The sequence below is a fragment of the Lingula anatina genome, chromosome 1, assembly GCF_051362555.1.
Source record: "Lingula anatina isolate TDL-2025a chromosome 1, LinAna3.0, whole genome shotgun sequence".
NCBI lineage: Eukaryota > Metazoa > Brachiopoda > Lingulata > Lingulida > Lingulidae > Lingula > Lingula anatina.
In genome coordinates this window covers 64,249,206-64,268,483 of record NC_141767.1, presented here as the reverse complement: position 1 = coordinate 64,268,483, position 19,278 = coordinate 64,249,206, and the positions used below count along the sequence as shown (strand labels likewise).

The window sequence follows — 19,278 nt, the reverse complement described above, 5'->3', positions numbered from 1 at the left end:
CGACAAAGAGAAAATGACATTGAGGAGAAAAAACAATTACAATATTGATTAATAAAATAAACATTTTTGTAAAATCAGGAAGTTCACCAAGGGCACTTATGTATTCTGAATAAATTTATATTTCTTAAGTGATGTTCTTTCTCAATTGCATACAAAAGATAATCCTGCAAATTAGTTTATGAAATGCGAACAATGCACATTTATACTACGCGTTACACTTTAACAGAGGTTAAGAATGTTTATTTTACCTTTAATCCTTATAATTCTTCCCTCTGTATCAGTTAACATTATGTTTTAAGTGTGAGATTTCATTATTGCTCTTCAATGCAGACTTTCAGTATTAAAACGTAGGGTCCTAGGACTTTCCGTACTGAAATAGAGTGTCTAGGGGGACTCTACATTTCAGAACATAGAGTCCGGGACCCGTTATTTCGAGACAGGGAGTCCGCCGGACTCTCAGTTTTAAAACACCGGGTCCGCCGGACCCTAGAATGGTAGGACTCTGTGTTGCTTGACACTGGCAATCACCTATGGTTCAGAGACCTGGGCACTGAATGCCTCCATGGAACACAAGCTACAAGTAGCTCAGAGAAAGATGGAAAGAATTATGTTGAACATCAATCCAAGAGAGCGGAAAACGAATGTATGGTTACGTGAACAGACCAAAGTCAAGGACGTACTACTCACAGTTAAAGAAATGAAATGGAGGTGGGCAGGACATGTCAAAAGAATGAAGGACAATAGGTGGACAATCAGGCTTACAGAATGGACCCCAAGGTATGGACAAAGAAAAAGAGGAAGGCCGGTCAAACGATGGAGGGATGAATTAGATGACTACTGGAAGTCTTGGAAGAAGAAACCTTGGCCAAACTGGAAATCTGAGGCTCAGGATAGGAAACAATGGAAAAAGCATGCTGAGGCCTTTGTCCAACAGTGGAACACTATAGGCTCTAAATGATGATGATGATGATGATCTTCAGCAGCATAATGATATATAAATTATTGCTTCATCTTATTTTATTTTCATATTATAGATACTTTTCTTCCCCTATCCCCTATTTTTAGTTGCGCCCATTAAGCAATAGGAGGTAACATAATGGCCATTTACTTAATAATTAGGAAGTGATGCCACACAGAAACCGATTTCTGATTAAATGAGCTTTCACATGATACCGGTGAGCCTTGGTCGTCCGATTCGTACTGATTGACCCCTGTACCTCACGGACTATGTGAAATGATATTGCTCATTGTCATCTATTGTAAACCGCACAGAGATGCAATGGAGTACGGTATAAAAAAATCAGACTAAACTTTTTAAATTGCTTTACCTGGCTCCATCTTTTCTTGTGGCGTATCTTGTTCTTATCTTTTAGGTGGATGTACATGTCTGTCTTTCCAAGCTTGACTTTGATTTTTCCACCATAGGGGGTCGTAATTCCAGTCAAACGATCACCTTCCCAAAATTTAAAGATGGGATGGCTGAAATATTTCTTAAGTTGTTCGTAGGGATCAGGTTCTTTTTCATCTTGTTTGCTTTCTTCATCCTTTTCATTCTCTTGTCCTGTTTCTTTTTGTTCTTCAGCATTTTGGTTTTCAATATTGTCCCCATTGTTGCTATTTTTTCCATTTACCACATTGCTACTTTTCTCTACTGGCTCCTGTTTAGCAGTTACATCTTGTTTGCTTTCCTTTTTCAGATCATTTCGATTCTCTTGTTCTTTTTCTTGTTTGTCTACAACTTTTTGGTTTTCATCATCATTCACCTTGTTGTCATTTTGTCCATTTCCCGACTTGCTATTTTCCTCTTCCTCTTTTTTGTCTAATTTCCATTTTGAATAGAAGAATCTTTCAAATAATCGGCGTTTTATTTGCCGCTTAACATTTTCTTGCTCCACATGTTTGAATCTATCAGAAAACGAAAATCAAACATATAATTTAAAGGAAAAATTCTCATTAAAAAAACACCTTACATGATGATAATATAATAACCGCAGAAATAAACGCAAAATATACCTGCTGCACGTTTAGTCTACTCCAAAATAGTCCAGGCGTCCAGTAAAAGACACTTTGTGCAGGCTACAGTGTAAATCTTTATTGACAAGATCTTTTGCAAATGTCTCAGGCTCAAGTTTACAGTCACATGTACGTGGCAAAAAGTTAAAGGATTTGCTTCATACCGTCAGAATGGCTTCAACGGAACATACTAGTATTCTTCAGAAAACATGCCCAACTAACGATATCTTTATCCAAATACACAAATTAAAAGCTCATTTTGTAAATTTTTTGCTTTAAAAAACGTCCTATTTGCTCGGCCTGGGTGTTAATGAGCTACGTGGTCACGTGGTCCGATGACGACAATCGAGCCACTGGAGAACAGAGCGTGCTTAGCTGTCAAACTGAGCTGCATTGTCTACCTGTATTTTATTTATTTATTTATTAACGTGACATGTGAGAGCCTCACCCGGCCTCATGGGCTACAAGTCACCGTACTATATACATACTGCAATATTGTCTACCTGTAAGATGACTTCTCTGGCTTCTGATAAAAGTTTATACTCATTCAAATCTCTTACCCGAGGGATCTAAATCCTCGTGAAGCTGTGTAAAACCATTTCCCGTCTAGTCATTTCTTTAACAAGCATTTCATTATGGTTATCCCAAGTTGTATAAAACACTGCATTTGAATGAGTTAAGGGAAATGTTGATTATTGCATATGAGGTCCATGTTATTTGTGAAATTTAATTTATTTTATTAAACCGCTGACACTCCGTCTTGCATACTTTTATTAAACTGAGGTAAACAATGCCCGTTACCTTTACAAGTCCTATCTTAATCATCCATCTAACTGGAACTTCCTTTGCCTCTTAATTAGAGGGTTAAATGGCATTCAATTTGTCTTGCTTGTATCGAATGCACTCTCTATCTAAGCTTTACTCCAGTTATCTCAGGTAAAAATCTACCTGTGCGTTAGTTACAAAGCGCAGCTCCCGTAGACCTGGGGGTACTAGATAAAATCTGAACACCAGGTTTATCGAGGAGCTAGAGAAAGAAAGGAAGAATTTTTCCTGCACAACTTCATAGGAATTTTAACACGGACTTGATCCAGCTTAGACCTCCAAACTAACAGGGTGACATGGGCAATTTTCACAAACAAATCATAAAACTATATTTCAGTTAACCGCCTTTAAAATAAATAAACCGTTCTGGGTAAATTAGAATAGTTATTAAATCGCGAGAATATTTTTGACTTAAATGATGATTTTATTATTAATGGAAATTAAGCTACTCTATGAGGTACATTTGCTGTGATTACGCTGTCCTTCATGTTTGGCGTAAGTCTACATTTTGCTGTATGTGCTTGTAATTTTTTTAAATATGTGCGTACAATTTTTGCAGGTCTGGTTACCCCCCTGTTATGTGATGAGAGTATAAATTTGGCAATTAGCTCCTTAGCTTATTTGAATAGAATTGCAGTGTTAAATTTTCAACAAGATGTTGGCGAAATAGCCCATTACTCTTTGTAGGTATTTCCCCCGTCAAAGTTTGTCTAAAATTATCTTTCAATCTTTACTCTTTCAAAGACAGTATAAAGTTACCTGACTGTAAACTTAATGACAAGCTAAGTGTCTCCAGTTCATTCCGTACTCAATTTCACCCAAGCAAATCTTTTTCTTGAGTAGATCTTTATGGCACGGTGTTATAAGCTTACAAATTTGCAAAAAAAAAAAAAAAAAAAAAAAAAAAAAAAAAAAAAAAAAAAATTGCGTACTGACGCAGAATTTGCGTTTCAAGTTATAAAATAATCAATCTTTTAAATTATTATTTATATATTTAATATTTCAGATGAAATAATCTTCAGAAACAAATCCTCAAAGCATAAACGAATTAGGATAACGAACCATTTTATTACAGCAGTTCCCATTTTTTCTTTAAAGCAATAATAACTCTTCGTTTCGGCCAAAAAATGAATTTTCCTGGAGTAAACAACAATTTTCCCATACTTACCAATGGTTAATGAATCCATTTTTACATTCAAAGTTAGTCCCTGGTTTTTTTCTAAAAAGTTTGGTTTTTTGTTAAAATCTCTTAAGAGATTTTAACAGAGTATAGAAATCAATGGAGGTCACGTGGTCTAAAGACAAGTTCAAATATCAGAATAAAAGCTATAACTGCTGTTTTTGTGGTAAAACAGAATATATTATATTTCTATGAGTTATTCACAAGGTTTTTATTGTGAAATATAGGTCTCATACAAAGAGTTATTATGCCTTTAATATAACGCTCTTTTTTCTGTTTTTCCTCAACACGTTTTCTTCCACGGAAGCTTCAAGATACCCTGAGAGCAATTTCTTTTATTAATATTCGCGACCGTGTTTGAACTTAATTGTTTAAGTATTGATATTTAACGTCATTTACAAATACCAATAAAATAACCCCATGAAATAAATGAGATATATTGAAAAATATGAAAGCCCACCAAAACGAGTTTCATACCTGTTATTACCTGGCTTGGGAATTGCAGCGGTGCATAATTAACAGGTTTTATTGTTAACGAGCTCTTGGTCAACTACAATGAATTTAAAAATGCATCAGCAATTAGTAAGCTTGCCAACTGATGACAGTATCTTAAAGACTATCAGCTATTGATATGATCTAAATCACCTGAGGTGACCGAGATCGCGAGGATCGCAACTATTGTCACCGAAGTTAGTAAGTTAGTCACGGAAGACCGTCACAGATAAAGAAAGATAGTCAAGGAGTGCTGCAATTTTGGTGAATCCCACGGCAACACACTGAGGCATAAAGAAAATTGCTCAACTCCGTTCAACACAACTTTCCAAAATTATTCTGTCTGTTTGCACCATGCAGCTCAGTTGAGTCTCATAGACCTTTATCCCAATTGTCGTCACAGTACCGCGTGACCCAGATCTGTTGCTTCATTTATGCATATTGAGGTGAGGTTTACTAAAACGCTTTTTTACTACTAATAGATTGTTTTATAATTTTTAAATGGCGGGGATCGATTAAAACATACCTCTAGTGTATAGATTGAGTGTTGAATCTTCAAAATTCGAGAAATGGATTTTTATATGACCATTGTCCTTTAACGGATTATAGAGACGTTTTCGCTATCAAAGGTACATGTTATAACCCCACGTTTTATCTTGCATAAGTTAATTGAACAGAAAAAATCTAAATTCATTCACATGCCACTAAAAAACAAGCCTAAATGGGAAGCCCGAATTCTAGTGAAGGTCACTTATCATGATAATTGTACTTTTGAAATATATATAAAATTATAGAACAAAGGTAAATACTTAAATAGTGCTTACTTCATTACTTCTTCCAAAATTATTTTCACGAAATTTGATACGTATTCATTGACAGCAAGCCTTCCCTTTGGTTGATCACCATCCACGTATTCCAAGACAAATGCGTCATCAAAAAAAATGTGGGTCTCAAATTCAAATTTCGTTGTGTCGTTCCCCTTTTGTTCAGTGCATTGTGTACAGTATTTGTCAATCCTACAGAAGAAGAAGTGAGAAAAAATAAAACAAGTATAAAAACATACATTGTAATTATAATGCGAATGTAATGCACTGTTATCAGTTTGTTGAATGTTTATCTGCTATTAAGATAAATAATAAAGACTGATCTTTACAGACCGCAGCAGTAAGAACAAAGCATGGAATAACAAATGAATTCAAAATAAAGAAAGGGGTTCTATCACCAAATTTATTCAACTTATATACCGTAAAATATATATTTAAAGTAGTCTAAGATATAGAGGTTGTGGATAAAGGAGAAATCAATATAAATAATCTAAGATATGCATAGATAAAGCTTCGTTATCAGAAACTAATTCAGACCTACAAATGTCACTAACATCAGTCAATGTTAAATAAAAATCATACGGAATGGACATGAAAATTACAAAAACAAAAGGAAAGATGGCGAGCAAAAAAAACCAGTGCCAGAGGTGAATATCAGCAAAGAAAGAAAACCAATTCAGAAAGCCAGAAGGATGATATTCCTGGATAACATGGCAACAGACGATCGAAAATGTGACCGAGAAATAAAAAGAAGAATAGAAATTGCAAGATCAGCCAAGTTTGAGTTATAAGATGAAGAAACATTAATAACAGTCTAAGGCTGCGTATTATTATTTTTTACATCTGGTCAACACTATTATACAGCTCAGATACCTGAACACTAACGAAAACAACCATAAAAACTTTTGAAACTTTTGAACTTTTGACTTTTTTTACATAGAAAGATGTTAAAAATATATGGACGGAATGGGGGATAACTTAATTATCTATTCGACACCATTAAGAAAAGAAAATAAACTTATTTGGTGATATTACAAGAAAAGATGAATTGCAGCGGTTGTTATTAGGAGGAAAGTTAAATGGGAAACGAAGGAAGACCTTAAAAGAATGTACATAGTGGTCCATGACAGTCAACCTGCTAAGAGTGGATTGCACCCAATGTTGATGGCTGTTATAGGAATCTTAGCGAAATATTTGGTGTTTTAGTGTGATCTAAATTTATCTAAAAAATAATGCAAATAGTTTTTAACCTAATAAAGTCAATCGATTTACTGTTAATAAACATTCGTACCTACATGCACATAATAAAATACCCTTTATAAGAAAGGAAATATATCCAAAATAAACCTTAATTCTACTTATTTCTGAAAAAGATGATACGGTATAAAACTAAGTAAAGCATCAACTTGCCTTTGAATGCTTGCTAACATTTGTCTCATCTCACTTTCCGATTCATGCCACATCGTTCCGCAGGCATAAACCTTAATTTGTGCACTGTTGTCAGTAGCATGCCGTATATCCTCCGTGTCTTTGTAATCTTTAACGTCTATTTCCGTGGCTAATCGTTTACGTAGCATAAACGATTGTTCTGTGAATATTCCACAATACAAAGGCTGAATGAAGGACCATTTGACTGAGGGTATTTTGCTTCCTTTCGCACTGTCAGAGTACCAAACGTGTCTGTTGAGGATTAAGTGTGAAAGTACAAGAAGGACATTCAAGATAATTATTGCCTGAAGGTGTGGATTTCCAGGGTCACAGTCCAACTTAGTGTCCAATGTACTTTCTAATAGCCATTTGCGAAAAATCGCACCAACAGCGTTGTTAGGAACAATGAGCTCATAAAATCCATTTGCTTCCTGACTACAAATAGTGTATATATATAGCAAGGCTGATGACAGCAGCATTCCTACGAAAACAGCGAAAAACCCAACTCCAGGAGCACCAGATGCACATAACAGATACAGAGCATAATATGATAGTAAAACACCGATCCCAAGTATGGCACCAAATACTACAAATGCAAGTCTTTCTGTTTCATCCAAGGCTGATTCTGCCACGAAGAATGCATGTAAATCATTGTCTGAAAACCCATTCCAACGCAATATTCCGTAAAAAAACAAACAAATGAAAACTATTTTTATGGGCAAAACATACGAAAATACAAGAGCTCGCTGTTTTCTCATCTCCGTTTTAGTTTTCTCAAGAAATTTACAAAGATACGAGTCCTTGCTGTAGTTAAGGAAATTCTCCCACCACCCAACAGATATAAGAAGCAACGCTGTGGGTAAAGCCCAATGGGTGGACTGGTTAGATACCTGCACCAGTAATCCCCCGGACGAATACTGGATGGGTAATGACATGAAAACAAGAGCACCTCCTTGTAGTAAAACTACACAGACATCTGCTGTAATATTGATCCATCTCGAGCAACGCTCTGATAATGATGTGCTGCCATTTTCAACAGTTGCCGTTTCGTTGGTGGTTTTCTTGATATGAATTATTAACATCATAATGGAGGGAATGAGGGCTGAGGCGTAGAAAAGGGGTATGATGTCCATTGTATGGATTCCTGGCAGGACTCTGAATACAAACAGACATATTCCACCAGAATGAAGGATTTCAGGAAGGGAAATCTGAAATCGTGGAAATCATGAAATTAGGTAATATGGTAAAGTGATTAAGTGCTGTACCGGAGTAGCGTAAACCTGTGTATGCAATACTCACGGACAAAAAAACACTAAAAAAAAACTACGAACACGGTGAACAAAGGAAAGGGAAGACACCATTGCTTTTTTTCAACATTAATAATCCATGAATGACAAACAATATATATATATATATATGAGGCATAATCAACCGTTTATACATGTATATAAAGGGAGAGTGGTGAGAGAGAGACAGAGAGGGGGTTCTTAAAAACCTCCCCTTCTCTGTGTATATATATATATATATATATATATATATATATATATATATATATATATACTTACCAAGCCTATAAGGCAGAGCAAAGTTTTGATAAATGCAGCAAGTTTCATCTTCTTTGTCTTTTTTTTTCTTTTTTATCTTCGGCAGAATTTTTGCAGGGCCATTTTTGTTGAGGAATGTAGTTTGCTTAGGACCAACTTTGTTATCTTCAAAAAAATGCATTGTCTTTTGTCGAGAAGATTTGCAAAATGCAGTGAACACAGAAATTACCATTCCCAAAACAACTGGAAAAAGTAAACTACCGAGTAATAAAAAATACCATCGAAGTAGCCCAACTCTTTGAAGTGTGTCTTCGCTCTGTCCGGTACTATTGTTATTTGTATCAAACATGTTAACGCGGTTTAATGTTCCATTGTTCAAAATTTGAATTTTCAAGATAGCCACAACAATTAGTATCCTATGTGCTGTAACGCCAACAGCAATTGTCGTTGCCATTATTATTATGAATAGGACCAAAGAAAATATAGCGCAAAATTTATCGCATTTTGTGTTCTCTTCATGTTCTGTTTCGGATTCTTCTTCTGACTGGTCATCGTCTTTTGATTTCCACAGAAGATCGGTGGTAAACTTCCTACAAATAAATAAATACCAGAGGGATTATATCTAAAAAAAAGATGCGTTTGCATTTGTATATAATGATACGGAATGACACTACGGTGTAAAATAAAAGGATTTCCCATGTTTACTACGGCAGCCCAATAGGAGCCCCCCCCTCGCCATTTCTTTTCTTCTTTTTTTTTTTTTTTTTTTGAATTTGTTCCTATAATTTATAATCCATTTGATAATTCATTAACAGTAGGTTTTTTGGTGTTATGGAGACTACATTTTAGACAATTCATTTTATCATATTTTCAAGACTTCTAAATTTTTATATGCTGTCATTATTAACTAGTTCATAACGTTATCTGATTTGATTTTTACAGAAAAGAAATAAAACAAATCAAATTACGTCATGGAGACTACATCCCTATCTTCCTACTTTTAATAACTGATATTAATTTTTTTATTTTTATTTAAGTTTGACAAATAAATTTTGGAAATTTATCATTGCTTAAAGATACATTAGGAGCAAGTTGACACTGCCACTAAACCCGACTTTAATGCCGCCAAAGCATAACTTAAATAAATACTAAAGGGTATCGTTTTATTCTTCCCGAAAAATGATATTTGAACAGACATCTTCTGCTTTCATTCTGTGTTATATATAACCTTCGGTTATATGTGTTAACCTGCATTAAAATACAACAACAGTATAGAGGCATCAGTAATGCGTGTTACATTTAGCTACTTTTAGCTGACCCAGTGATTAATTAATTTCTTATATACAGACACTGCAAGTTGCCTGTTGTATGCAGTCTAATGAATCAGAGCAACTTGTTTCAACATAAATATTACATAAATAATTTTTTCCATTGAAACATGTCTTGTGGTGTAAAAAAAAGAGTACAGACACTGCAAGGGTCTGTATATATTCTCATTGGTCTGTTTGTCTGTCTTTGACGTCGCCGTCGCTGTCGCTGTTCTAACCCCATAACTACCAAACCGTTTTTTTTTTTTAATTTCTTTTTTTACTTTAAAGGATGAGTGCTGGTAACCATTGGCAAAGTGCTCATCGTCAAATTTTTAAAATAATTTGCTATTATAAAGTTTATGCATATATTTGTTGCGTAAAAAAATTATTTGGTTTGAGGCATATTATTTGGTTTGAGGGGTCAAGGTCGAGTGCGCTAACAAGCAGCCAGTCCTGGGTTCTTAAATGTTATGAATTTTCATGTTCTCTTACTGATAGTACAGCAGTAATTTTTACCACGGTTTTTTATGAACACTTCAAGACTCTACTGGACAGCACAATTTGGATATCCAAAAAGGACTTTGTAGACAAACTCATGCATATCTGAAGCCAAGACCTCAAAAAAATGCCTGCGACTACTAGTCAACATCATGAGATACTCCATTAGCAAATTATTTGAGTTAGGGAAAAGTATTGGGAGAAACTTACATCTTCCCCAAGGGACCATAGATACAATCAGGAAATTGGTTCTGAGCTCTACTAAACTAACACATAGAGGCTGCAGAGGTGGTCGTTACAAATAAAGGCAGTGACAAGTGATAATTGGACATCGCCCCAAGGCTCACCTACACAAAACACCAACTAATGTTGACAGTGGAAACCTGACTTACGTAATAGACAGAAAGTGGTCACTGCCCCATATACTGAATGCAAATGTGAGATCCTTGCCCAACAAACTCAATGAACTGTCTGTTATTTTACAGTATGACATAGATTATGCCTGCATAACAGAGAGCTGGTGCAACTTATCCATCCCTGACAGTGAACTGCAAGTAACAGCACATAATACATTGAGAAAAGCCAGAGATAGGTATATCAGAAAAATTTTCAAACTGATCAGAAAATTATAATACTTATATCATCTGAAAGGTAATGCAAAAACCGGATGAAATCACTTGGAATTTTTTTAATATTCCTACAAGCAACAAAGATATTGAAGATTTTTAACTGCAAAAATGCACCAAAAGTGTCCACACTTTTCAGCTTAAAACCTGTCACTACTGACCAGCGGTGATCACTCAGCTGTAGCTGCAGCTCAAATTGCTTGTGGCCAATTAGCGCAATAAAGGGAACCGGAGAAGATCAGCATTGGTCAGAATTGTGCCGGAAGTGACGTGCAGTGGTGTTAGAAACGAAGCTGAGTGGTCATTTTAACATAGAGTTGAACGGCAGTGAAGACGGGTTGTCGGAGGAAAAAGAAGTTTTCTAAACAACATGGTAAGATAACTCTCTTTTTTTTCGCATTTTGGGCAGAGAAAACTTGTAGAAATAATAAATGCATGATATGAAAACGTGACACGGAACTTGAAGGTGCAAAATCGTGCTTAATAAAGGGAACCGGAGAAGATCAGCATTGGTCAGAATTGTGCCGGAAGTGACGTGCAGTGGTGTTAGAAACGAAGCTGCGTGGTCATTTTAACATAGAGGTGAACGGCAGTGAAGACGGGTTGTCGGAGGAAAAAGAAGTTTTCTAAACAACATGGTAAGATAACTCTCTTTTTTTACGCATTTTGGGCAGAGAAAACTTGTAGAAATAATAAATGCATGATATGAAAACGTGACACGGAACTTGAAGGTGCAAAATCGTGCTTAATTTGCGGTCAACTTGTTTAGAAATAAATGCTGCGTCGACCGCCACCGCGACAAAAAGCGTAAAGGGGAAATAATTCCCGGGAGTCTATAAATCGTCGTCATGTGGAAATTTGGCATTAATATAGTCCGATATGTCCATATCTAAGTATTTTTGGGTGTTTTATGGTATGGGCTGCAATTACAACGATGTTTTAGAGGTCTTGAAGGACCTTGTGAAAACCAGGAAGTAGTTCGTAACTAACAAGTGAAATGTACCGATCTCCGACTGCTGTGCACAGCTGTATCTTTTTTTCAATATATTGACGAATTTTTAGATCTTTATATGTCCATCTGGCATGAAATTCCACACACATGATCACACTGATATACTGTACCTTTTACACTGGGGAAGGCGCTAATCAGTGACAAATGCCAAGACAAAGGTGACATTCTGACAGCCTCTTATCTGAGTTAAAAATCACTGACAAAAGAGACTGGCAATCAATTTCCTCAGGCTGGCAATCATTAGCCTATAGAAATTGGTCATGTTACATGTTATCTACCTGTGAGAATCGTTTTACCAACTGAGTATTGCATAATAATGTCAATTATTAGTACTTTGAGCTAGTCTTAATTACCTGTCAGCTCACCTGAATTCTCTTTTTGTCTTTTTGGGAAGATCTTGTCAGTGAAATGTTTTATTTGTCCTGTGACAAAAATTCGTCAATATATTGAAAAAAAGATACAGCTGTGCACAGCAGTCGGAGATCGGTACATTTCACTTGTTAGTTACGAACTACTTCCTTGTTTTCACAAGGTCCTTCAAGACCTCTAAAACTTCGTTCTAATTGCAGCTCATACACCCCAAAAATACTTAGATATGGAAATATCGGATTATATTAATGCCAAATTTCCACATGGCAACGATTTACAGCCTCCCGGGAATTATTTTCCATTTACACTCTTTGTCGCAATGGCGGTCGATGCAGCATTCATTTTAAAACAAGTTGACCGCCAATTAAGCACGATTTTGCACCTTCAAGTTCCGTGTCACGTTTTCATATCATGCATTTATTATTTCTACAAGTTTTCTCTGCCCAAAATGCGAAGAAAAAGTGAGTTATCTTACCATGTTGTTTAGAAAACTTCTTTTTCCTCCGACAACCCGTCTTCACTGCCGTTCACCTCTATGTTAAAATGACCACTCAGCTTCGTTTCTAACACCACTGCACGTCACTTCCGGCACAATTCTGACCAATGCTGATCTTCTCCGGTTCCCTTTATTATGGCTGTATGTTAATCTAATGACCCGGAAACAAACCCAAATTGGCGACCGCACAAGCACATGGCTGGGATGGCTTCCGTGCAGATCAAGTACTATAAATATTGCGCATCAAATAAACTATACTTCACATGGTTTAATTTTCATGATTTTTTTACATAATATTGCAAATTTCATAAACTTTATTCGATATAAATTTTAAAAAACTGAAACCAGTACTTCCCTGACATTTTTGAGCATTTTGTCGAGGCAAAACTTCAAACACCCTGAACTGAAACTTCTCAAAGACTGCAACACGGGAAAATCACGTGACCGGATTTTACTCTTTGATTTACAGCTTATTTAGTTAATGGCTTGTATTAGTTTTTTTACGCGGCGCTAAAAGAGAGATTTAAAAAAGGGGTGCCATAGGCGAGCTGTCAGCAGGCCGACTTCAGTTTTACACTTCACTGCCACTGGACAGTTACGACTGTAGCGCCCCTAGCGGATTGTGATATACCTACCAGAGAGCATAAGAGGGGCAGTGGATTGGTTTGTTACATCAAGGAATCAATACCTTTCAAGATATGGAATGAGCAAGACAGCAACCTGGAATCACTATGGATACCTTTGAGACCAAACAGACTACCTCGTGACTTCTCACACATCAGCCTCGGCGCAATCTACCACCCTCCAGGTGCAGATAAAAAGAGCATGATCCAACATATCATATCATCCACTGACTCTATCCTCAGGGTTCACCCGTATTCAGCAGTGTTCCTTATTGGTGACTTTAACACACTCCCTGACAACTAATTTAAGAGAGCCTTCAACTTGAGACAGATTGTCAGGAAGGGTACAAGAAGAGAGTCAATACTGGACAAAATCTTCACTAACATTGACCAATATTACAAGGTGCCAGAAATACTACCGCCAATAGGACAGTCCGACCACAACGCAGAACTCTCCCTTCCAGCAAATCATAACCGCAATCCGTGTGGTAAAGAGGAAAAGATCCGCTGTCGCTCCATGGAAAAAAATGAAAATATTATTTTCGCTCATGAGCTCATGAAAGTGAATTGGACACCACTCTATAAAATGGACACTTGTGCAAACCAGTACCGGTTCTTCGAAGAGACAATTAACGATCTCCTTGACACCTATCTTCCAATGAGAGTCATCAGCAGACACACAACAGACAAACCCTGGGTAACATCTGATTTCAAGGACCTCATCAAACGGCGTCAGCGAAGGAAAGACTAGCCTTCCACATGCACTCAGGAACAAAATCAATAGGACAAATAAACAACTTAAGTCAAAATACTATAGAAATAAAGTAGAATCATTGAAATGGTCCAACTCTTCCCTATGGTGGAAGATAGCACATCTTCAGGCAATCTTCAAGTTCTGGCAAACAAAATCAAAACCTTTTTTCATAGTGTCAGCCAAGACCTGTCACCTTTACAGCCTGATGGAAATGCCCAGCAGAGTTGTATAGTACCTGACAAATTTGTTATCTGCACAGCGGATGTAGAAAAATTACTATCCAAAGTAAAACTGTCTAAAGTAATAGGCCCAGACCAAATTCCAAATTGGGTTCTCAGAGACTTTGCAGGCTACTTGTCAAAACCACTTTGTGCAATTTTCAATAGCTCAGTAAGGGATGGTCACGTACCAAAAATTTGGAAATCTGCAGAGATAATACCCATTCCAAAAGTGAATCAGCCAAAGGTAATAGAGTCAGACCTTAGACCTATATCACTAACACCAGTTCTAAGTAAAATTTTGGAGTCTTTTGTTACAAAGTGGGTTACAGATGGTCTGCAAATTGATAGAGCACGGTTTGGTGGTATTCAAAATAGTTCAACTACTCATGCCTTAGTCGAATTGACTCATAAATTACTAGGAGGACTTGAACCATCCCCCACAACAAAGTCTTATGCTCAGGTGTTATTTTTAGATTTTGCTAAAGCCTTCGACAGGATTAATCACAATATCTTAATGAAAAAATTAGAAATTCAAGGGGTACCAGACTTTGTAAGACGTTGGATTTATTCCTTCCTTTGCGAACGGTTGCAACGAGTAAAATGCAGTAGCTTTAAATCTGATTGGGTTCAGCTAGTGGGAGGAGTGCCTCAGGGCACTAAATTAGGTCCCATTCTTTTCCTTGCAATGATCAATGACCTGAAAACTTGTTGTTCAGACATTAAGTTTGTCGATGATACCTCCATTTACGAAAATGCAAATTTGGCAAAACACCGCATCTACCACAGGCAATAGACCAATTGGTTGACTGGGTCAAGCAAAACAAGATGAAACTTAATGTAAGGAAGACAAAGTCGATGGACATAAATTTTACCAAGAAATGTAATCTTACAATACCAACATTGGAAATAGATAGTGAACGTGTAGAAAAGGTCAAAAAGTTTAAGATACTTGGTGTTATTTTAACCCCAGACCTCAAGTGGGCTGGACACATCCAAACCATGTATGCTAAGGCATGTTTAAAGCTCTTTTATCTCAGACAGATAAAGAGGGCAAAACTGGACATAAAAGATTTATTAACTATCTACCAGTCTGTAATAAGATCAGTTTTAGAATATGCCTGTCCAGTGTGGGGACCAGGTCTGACTGCTGAGCAATCTGAATGTCTAGAGTCAGTTCAAAAGAGAGCCTTAAGGATTATTTGCCCTGGTCTCAGTTATGATGATGCCTTAAAAGTTTGTAACATTGACACCCTAGACAAACGTAGACATTTGCTGTATCAGGGGTTTTATACAAAATTAAAAAATTGTGAAAAGTTGGGACATTTATTGCCTGAAAGAAACACCCGCCCTTTACGAAACAACACCAAATTCTTACAACCAAAAGTGAAGACGGAACGTTTTAAAAATTCCTTTATTAATTATTGCCTTTTTAACTTGTAGTAATTTATGGATGCCTTTTTAATTTGTAGTATTTTAAGAATAACTTATTGTTTTATAATTTAAAGTTTATTGTCAATTTTTGTTTAAACTTTCTTTGTACAACTTCAACTTAGGGTTGCAATTTTATCTAATAAATTATTATTATACTTAGTATTTTGAATGAGTTATATGTGTGTATGTGTGTGTGTGTGGGGGGGGGGGGAAGCCAGATTTACCTATTGTATGCAGTCTAATGAATCAGAGCAACTTGTTTCAGCATATATATATATATATATATTACATAAATTATTTTTTCCATTGAAACATGTCTTGTGGTGTAAAAAGGAGTAATATGTTAAATACTTGTGGTGTGGCACAAGTAAATGGGAAAGAAATTGTATTTTTACATCCCAGAGAAGAGAGGGAGGGGTGTTGTATTATGGTATTTTCTCAGAGAAGCCATCACTGATTTCACTCCACAGTATAAAAGTATTGTAACTAGGACAGCTTGTTTTAGCATATTTATGCATTTTGTGTAACTTTTCTCCTAGATCAGCATGTGTTAGTCTAAATGATTGTATTGATGACCAATATACATTTTGTACAAGGCTCTGTAAAGAATAGTAAAAAAATGCTGAAGACCAAAAGTTGTTACAGTAACTAAAAATAATTTGTAAAAGCACTCTAAATAGCTGTTTGGAATGTTTCCATTAACCATAAAATAAACAAATATAAATTGTCCCAAAATAATGATGAGGTAAAATTAAAAACTGAATGAAAATATAGTATACATAGTAACAGTTATGGCCAATAATCTGTATAACAATGAAATTAAAAGGACTTCATATGATTATGTATGTGATATAGACCTTGTATAGAATGCACTGCAAGTATTACTTTATACAAAAAATACAAACATGAGAATAAAAAATGTATAAAAACAATAGAAATTTTATCAGATGTGCTCAAATTATTTAAGACGATCGCCGAACAGAAATTTATAAGAACGCTAGCCACCTTGAATAATGGACAATAGGGACAACATTTTCTTGAATGAGTATTGATTTTTTCTTTTGTTACGTAATCTTGACATTGTTTACGTTTAGCATGCTTTTGGGACATCGCGTGTCTTCAACACATCACCGACGTCACGTATCCACGGAGTTTGTTTGTTTGTTTGTTTGTTTGTTTGTTTGTTTGTTTGTTTTTTCATTTTTTTTCACTTTTTTTGATAATCCCCCAAGAAGGCCTAGGGGCCGAAAGCTTGGATTATATTTGACATCTGTAAAGTAGATCTTCAGAGATGCATCAGTAATAATATTTATATTTTCCTTAAGATCTATACGGTGAATTGATATAATTTCTCGTGGTGTCGTTATAATAACGTCTGTGTTAGTTGGAAAGTCTTATAGACGAAACTAACAGCTGGGTGGGGGTCAGTCTGGATATGGATGTTCCATCCGCGCACCTGGAGAAACCTGACAACAATCCCCTCGGCGTAATCTAGGTCTAATGGCCAGACTTCTCTCTCTTCCACAAGCACGCAATATTTTTCACCGACCAAGTGAATTCTAAGCCTTCCTCAACTGAGTTTTCCCTTCAAATCCATTACGACCCATTTGTTTATGGGGCTATTGTCTTTAAGGCCACTTGGGGCGACATCAACATATCCTTTCCACATTATACTGAGTAGGCGCACAACTCAAAGTAGACAAATGAACGAGAGCATAATTACATAAAACTACAAAATAATAATCAATATTTTACCTGGCAGACTTGGTGTGTAACATACGTGAATGACTTAGGCCTACACTATTTTCATCAGCATCATCAATATCACCAAAATTAATACTACTATCATCACCATCATTACCATCATCAACTACATCCCCAGAATCTCAAACATTTAAGTAGGCCCACGACACAATTTGTCCACACCGGCAGAACTACAGAATTTTACGTGTCTCATTATGCAGTTTAAATTTCGATAAGTTTTTTAAACATTTTTAACATTTCCTATCGGATAATCACTCCACAGCTTTAATTCCCTATACATGATACATATCAGCTACAACAGACTTCTACAATGTCACATTAAAAACTGAAAATAAGACCTATTACGTTGATGTTTTTGAAGGATGAGTGTAAGATGAGCAGCTTTTTAGGGCGTCCTTGGAGTTGTCTGGTGACATCACGTGACTGAAGTGACCTTGTTCTAAAACTGGTTATATAGGACACGACTTTACGCCAAAATGCATCTATTTATTTTTACCAGTTATTTATATATTAAAGAAAACATATTTTATAAAAACGGGCGATTTATATGCAAATGGCTCACTCTTTTTATTGACAGCGTTAGACGATCGCTGAATCAGTATGCGGCCAGTGAACGCCGATGTCGATACTAAGGTACTGGTCAGATTAGCTAGGTTAAGGTACTATATACACGTACCAACCTGTGATTAAAATGCAAAACCCGAAGATAAATAAATTCCATATAATTTTGCTTTTGAAATACCTTAAAAGGACCAAAAAGGCACGCTGCTAAACTGGATCGCTGATAATTAAGCTTTAAGTACGAGCAATTATTATTATTATTTGGACATTTCACCTTTGTCGGACGAGACTAGTTTGACTCAATTTTGTTGGCCAAATCTGGTTTATCAGACAAATCTTGCTCTTTTTTGTCGAACACATCTGTATCGTCGGACAAATTTGACTCTTTTTTTTTGTCGGTCGTATCTGGTCTTTGGGTCGAATCTGTCTGGTCTTTGTCGGACACATCCGGTCTGTAGGACAAATTTTACTGATTTCTGTCGGATGTATCTGGGCTATCGGTCAAATCTGGTTTGTTTCTGTCAGACATATCTGGTCTGTCGGTCAAATTTGGTCTGTGGGGCATATTTGACCGCCACAAGAGCCATAAACTGGGATCTTGTTAGTTGGCTATGTCACAAGATGGGGAGTAGGCATAAATGGATTTAACATAACTTATCAAATGCAACTTAATTCTTAGTAAAAAAACGTTTGTAAGTTACAAGGCGTCGATAATTCATCAATTTTTTGACAAAAATCTAAAAACTTATAATAGTCCATTAATAATCATTGCAATAACACTATCCTTAAAAAAAAGGAAGAATCGCCCCAGTCAGCCGGAGACTTCGATGATAGCTACCAAATTAAACCTTCTACCCTCCCCTCCCACCTCCCACGCACACAACGAACTTTGATCAACTTACTTATTAACTTTTTCAGGATCAGCGTTGGAACCCATTCTGCTAGGTCCAGGTACAGCGCTTTCGTTTTCGTTTTCCATATTTTTTCTGCTAAATATCTAAAAAGGACCAAAACACTTTCAAAAGTGCACATTAATCTTAAGCTAGCAGAGTTTTGCAACCGTGCTGCATAACTGTGCTCTTTTTACTGTGCTCTCTTTATTTCTCTTTTCTTCGCCTTGTTTGTGTTGTTTCTGTTATCGTTTCCAAGTTTGATTTAAAGAAATCTTTTATCGAACGTAAAACTGTGTATGTAATAAGTGGATTGTCATAGTTGTATTGCCGTAGGGTAATTCTAAAAGCTCTTTTGGGTTATTTCACCTAATCAAACACGAAACATTATCCAGTCTATAATTCGGAGCAGCTCTA

General features: G+C 36.1%; 2 protein-coding genes across 2 annotated transcripts in view; both read right to left on the bottom strand.

The window, feature by feature from the left end:
* LOC106167634 (uncharacterized) overlaps window positions 1–5,522 on the bottom strand; it is a 36,784-nt gene extending 31,262 nt beyond the window's left edge. The window contains exons 1-2 of the mRNA XM_087003129.1: window positions 5,335–5,522; window positions 1,329–1,905 (exon numbers count right to left, since the gene is read on the bottom strand). Coding sequence (XP_086859255.1) covers window positions 1,329–1,905; window positions 5,335–5,339 — 582 coding nt within the window. The 5' untranslated portion in view covers window positions 5,340–5,522. The remainder of the gene's footprint in view (window positions 1–1,328; window positions 1,906–5,334) is intronic.
* An 868-nt stretch (window positions 5,523–6,390) lies between these two features.
* On the bottom strand, window positions 6,391–19,044 carry LOC147764878 (uncharacterized). Its single transcript, XM_087003203.1, has 3 exons — window positions 18,874–19,044; window positions 8,328–8,896; window positions 6,391–7,970 (listed from the first exon to the last, which is right to left on the bottom strand). Exons 2-3 carry the CDS (start codon window positions 8,373–8,375, stop codon window positions 6,693–6,695), a joined length of 1,326 nt encoding a protein of 441 aa, XP_086859329.1. The 5' UTR covers window positions 8,376–8,896; window positions 18,874–19,044; the 3' UTR covers window positions 6,391–6,692.
* Window positions 19,045–19,278: the final 234 nt, after the last annotated feature.

Excerpts from the sequence above, each read along its gene's own strand:
- LOC147764878 (XM_087003203.1), bottom strand. The coding sequence starts at position 8,375 with ATGAAACTTGCTGCATTTATCAAAACTTTGCTCTGCCTTATAGGCTTG. Across the intron at positions 7,971-8,327 it reads TGCTCTGCCTTATAGGCTTG|ATTTCCCTTCCTGAAATCCT; the intron begins GTAAGTATATAT and ends CCACGATTTCAG.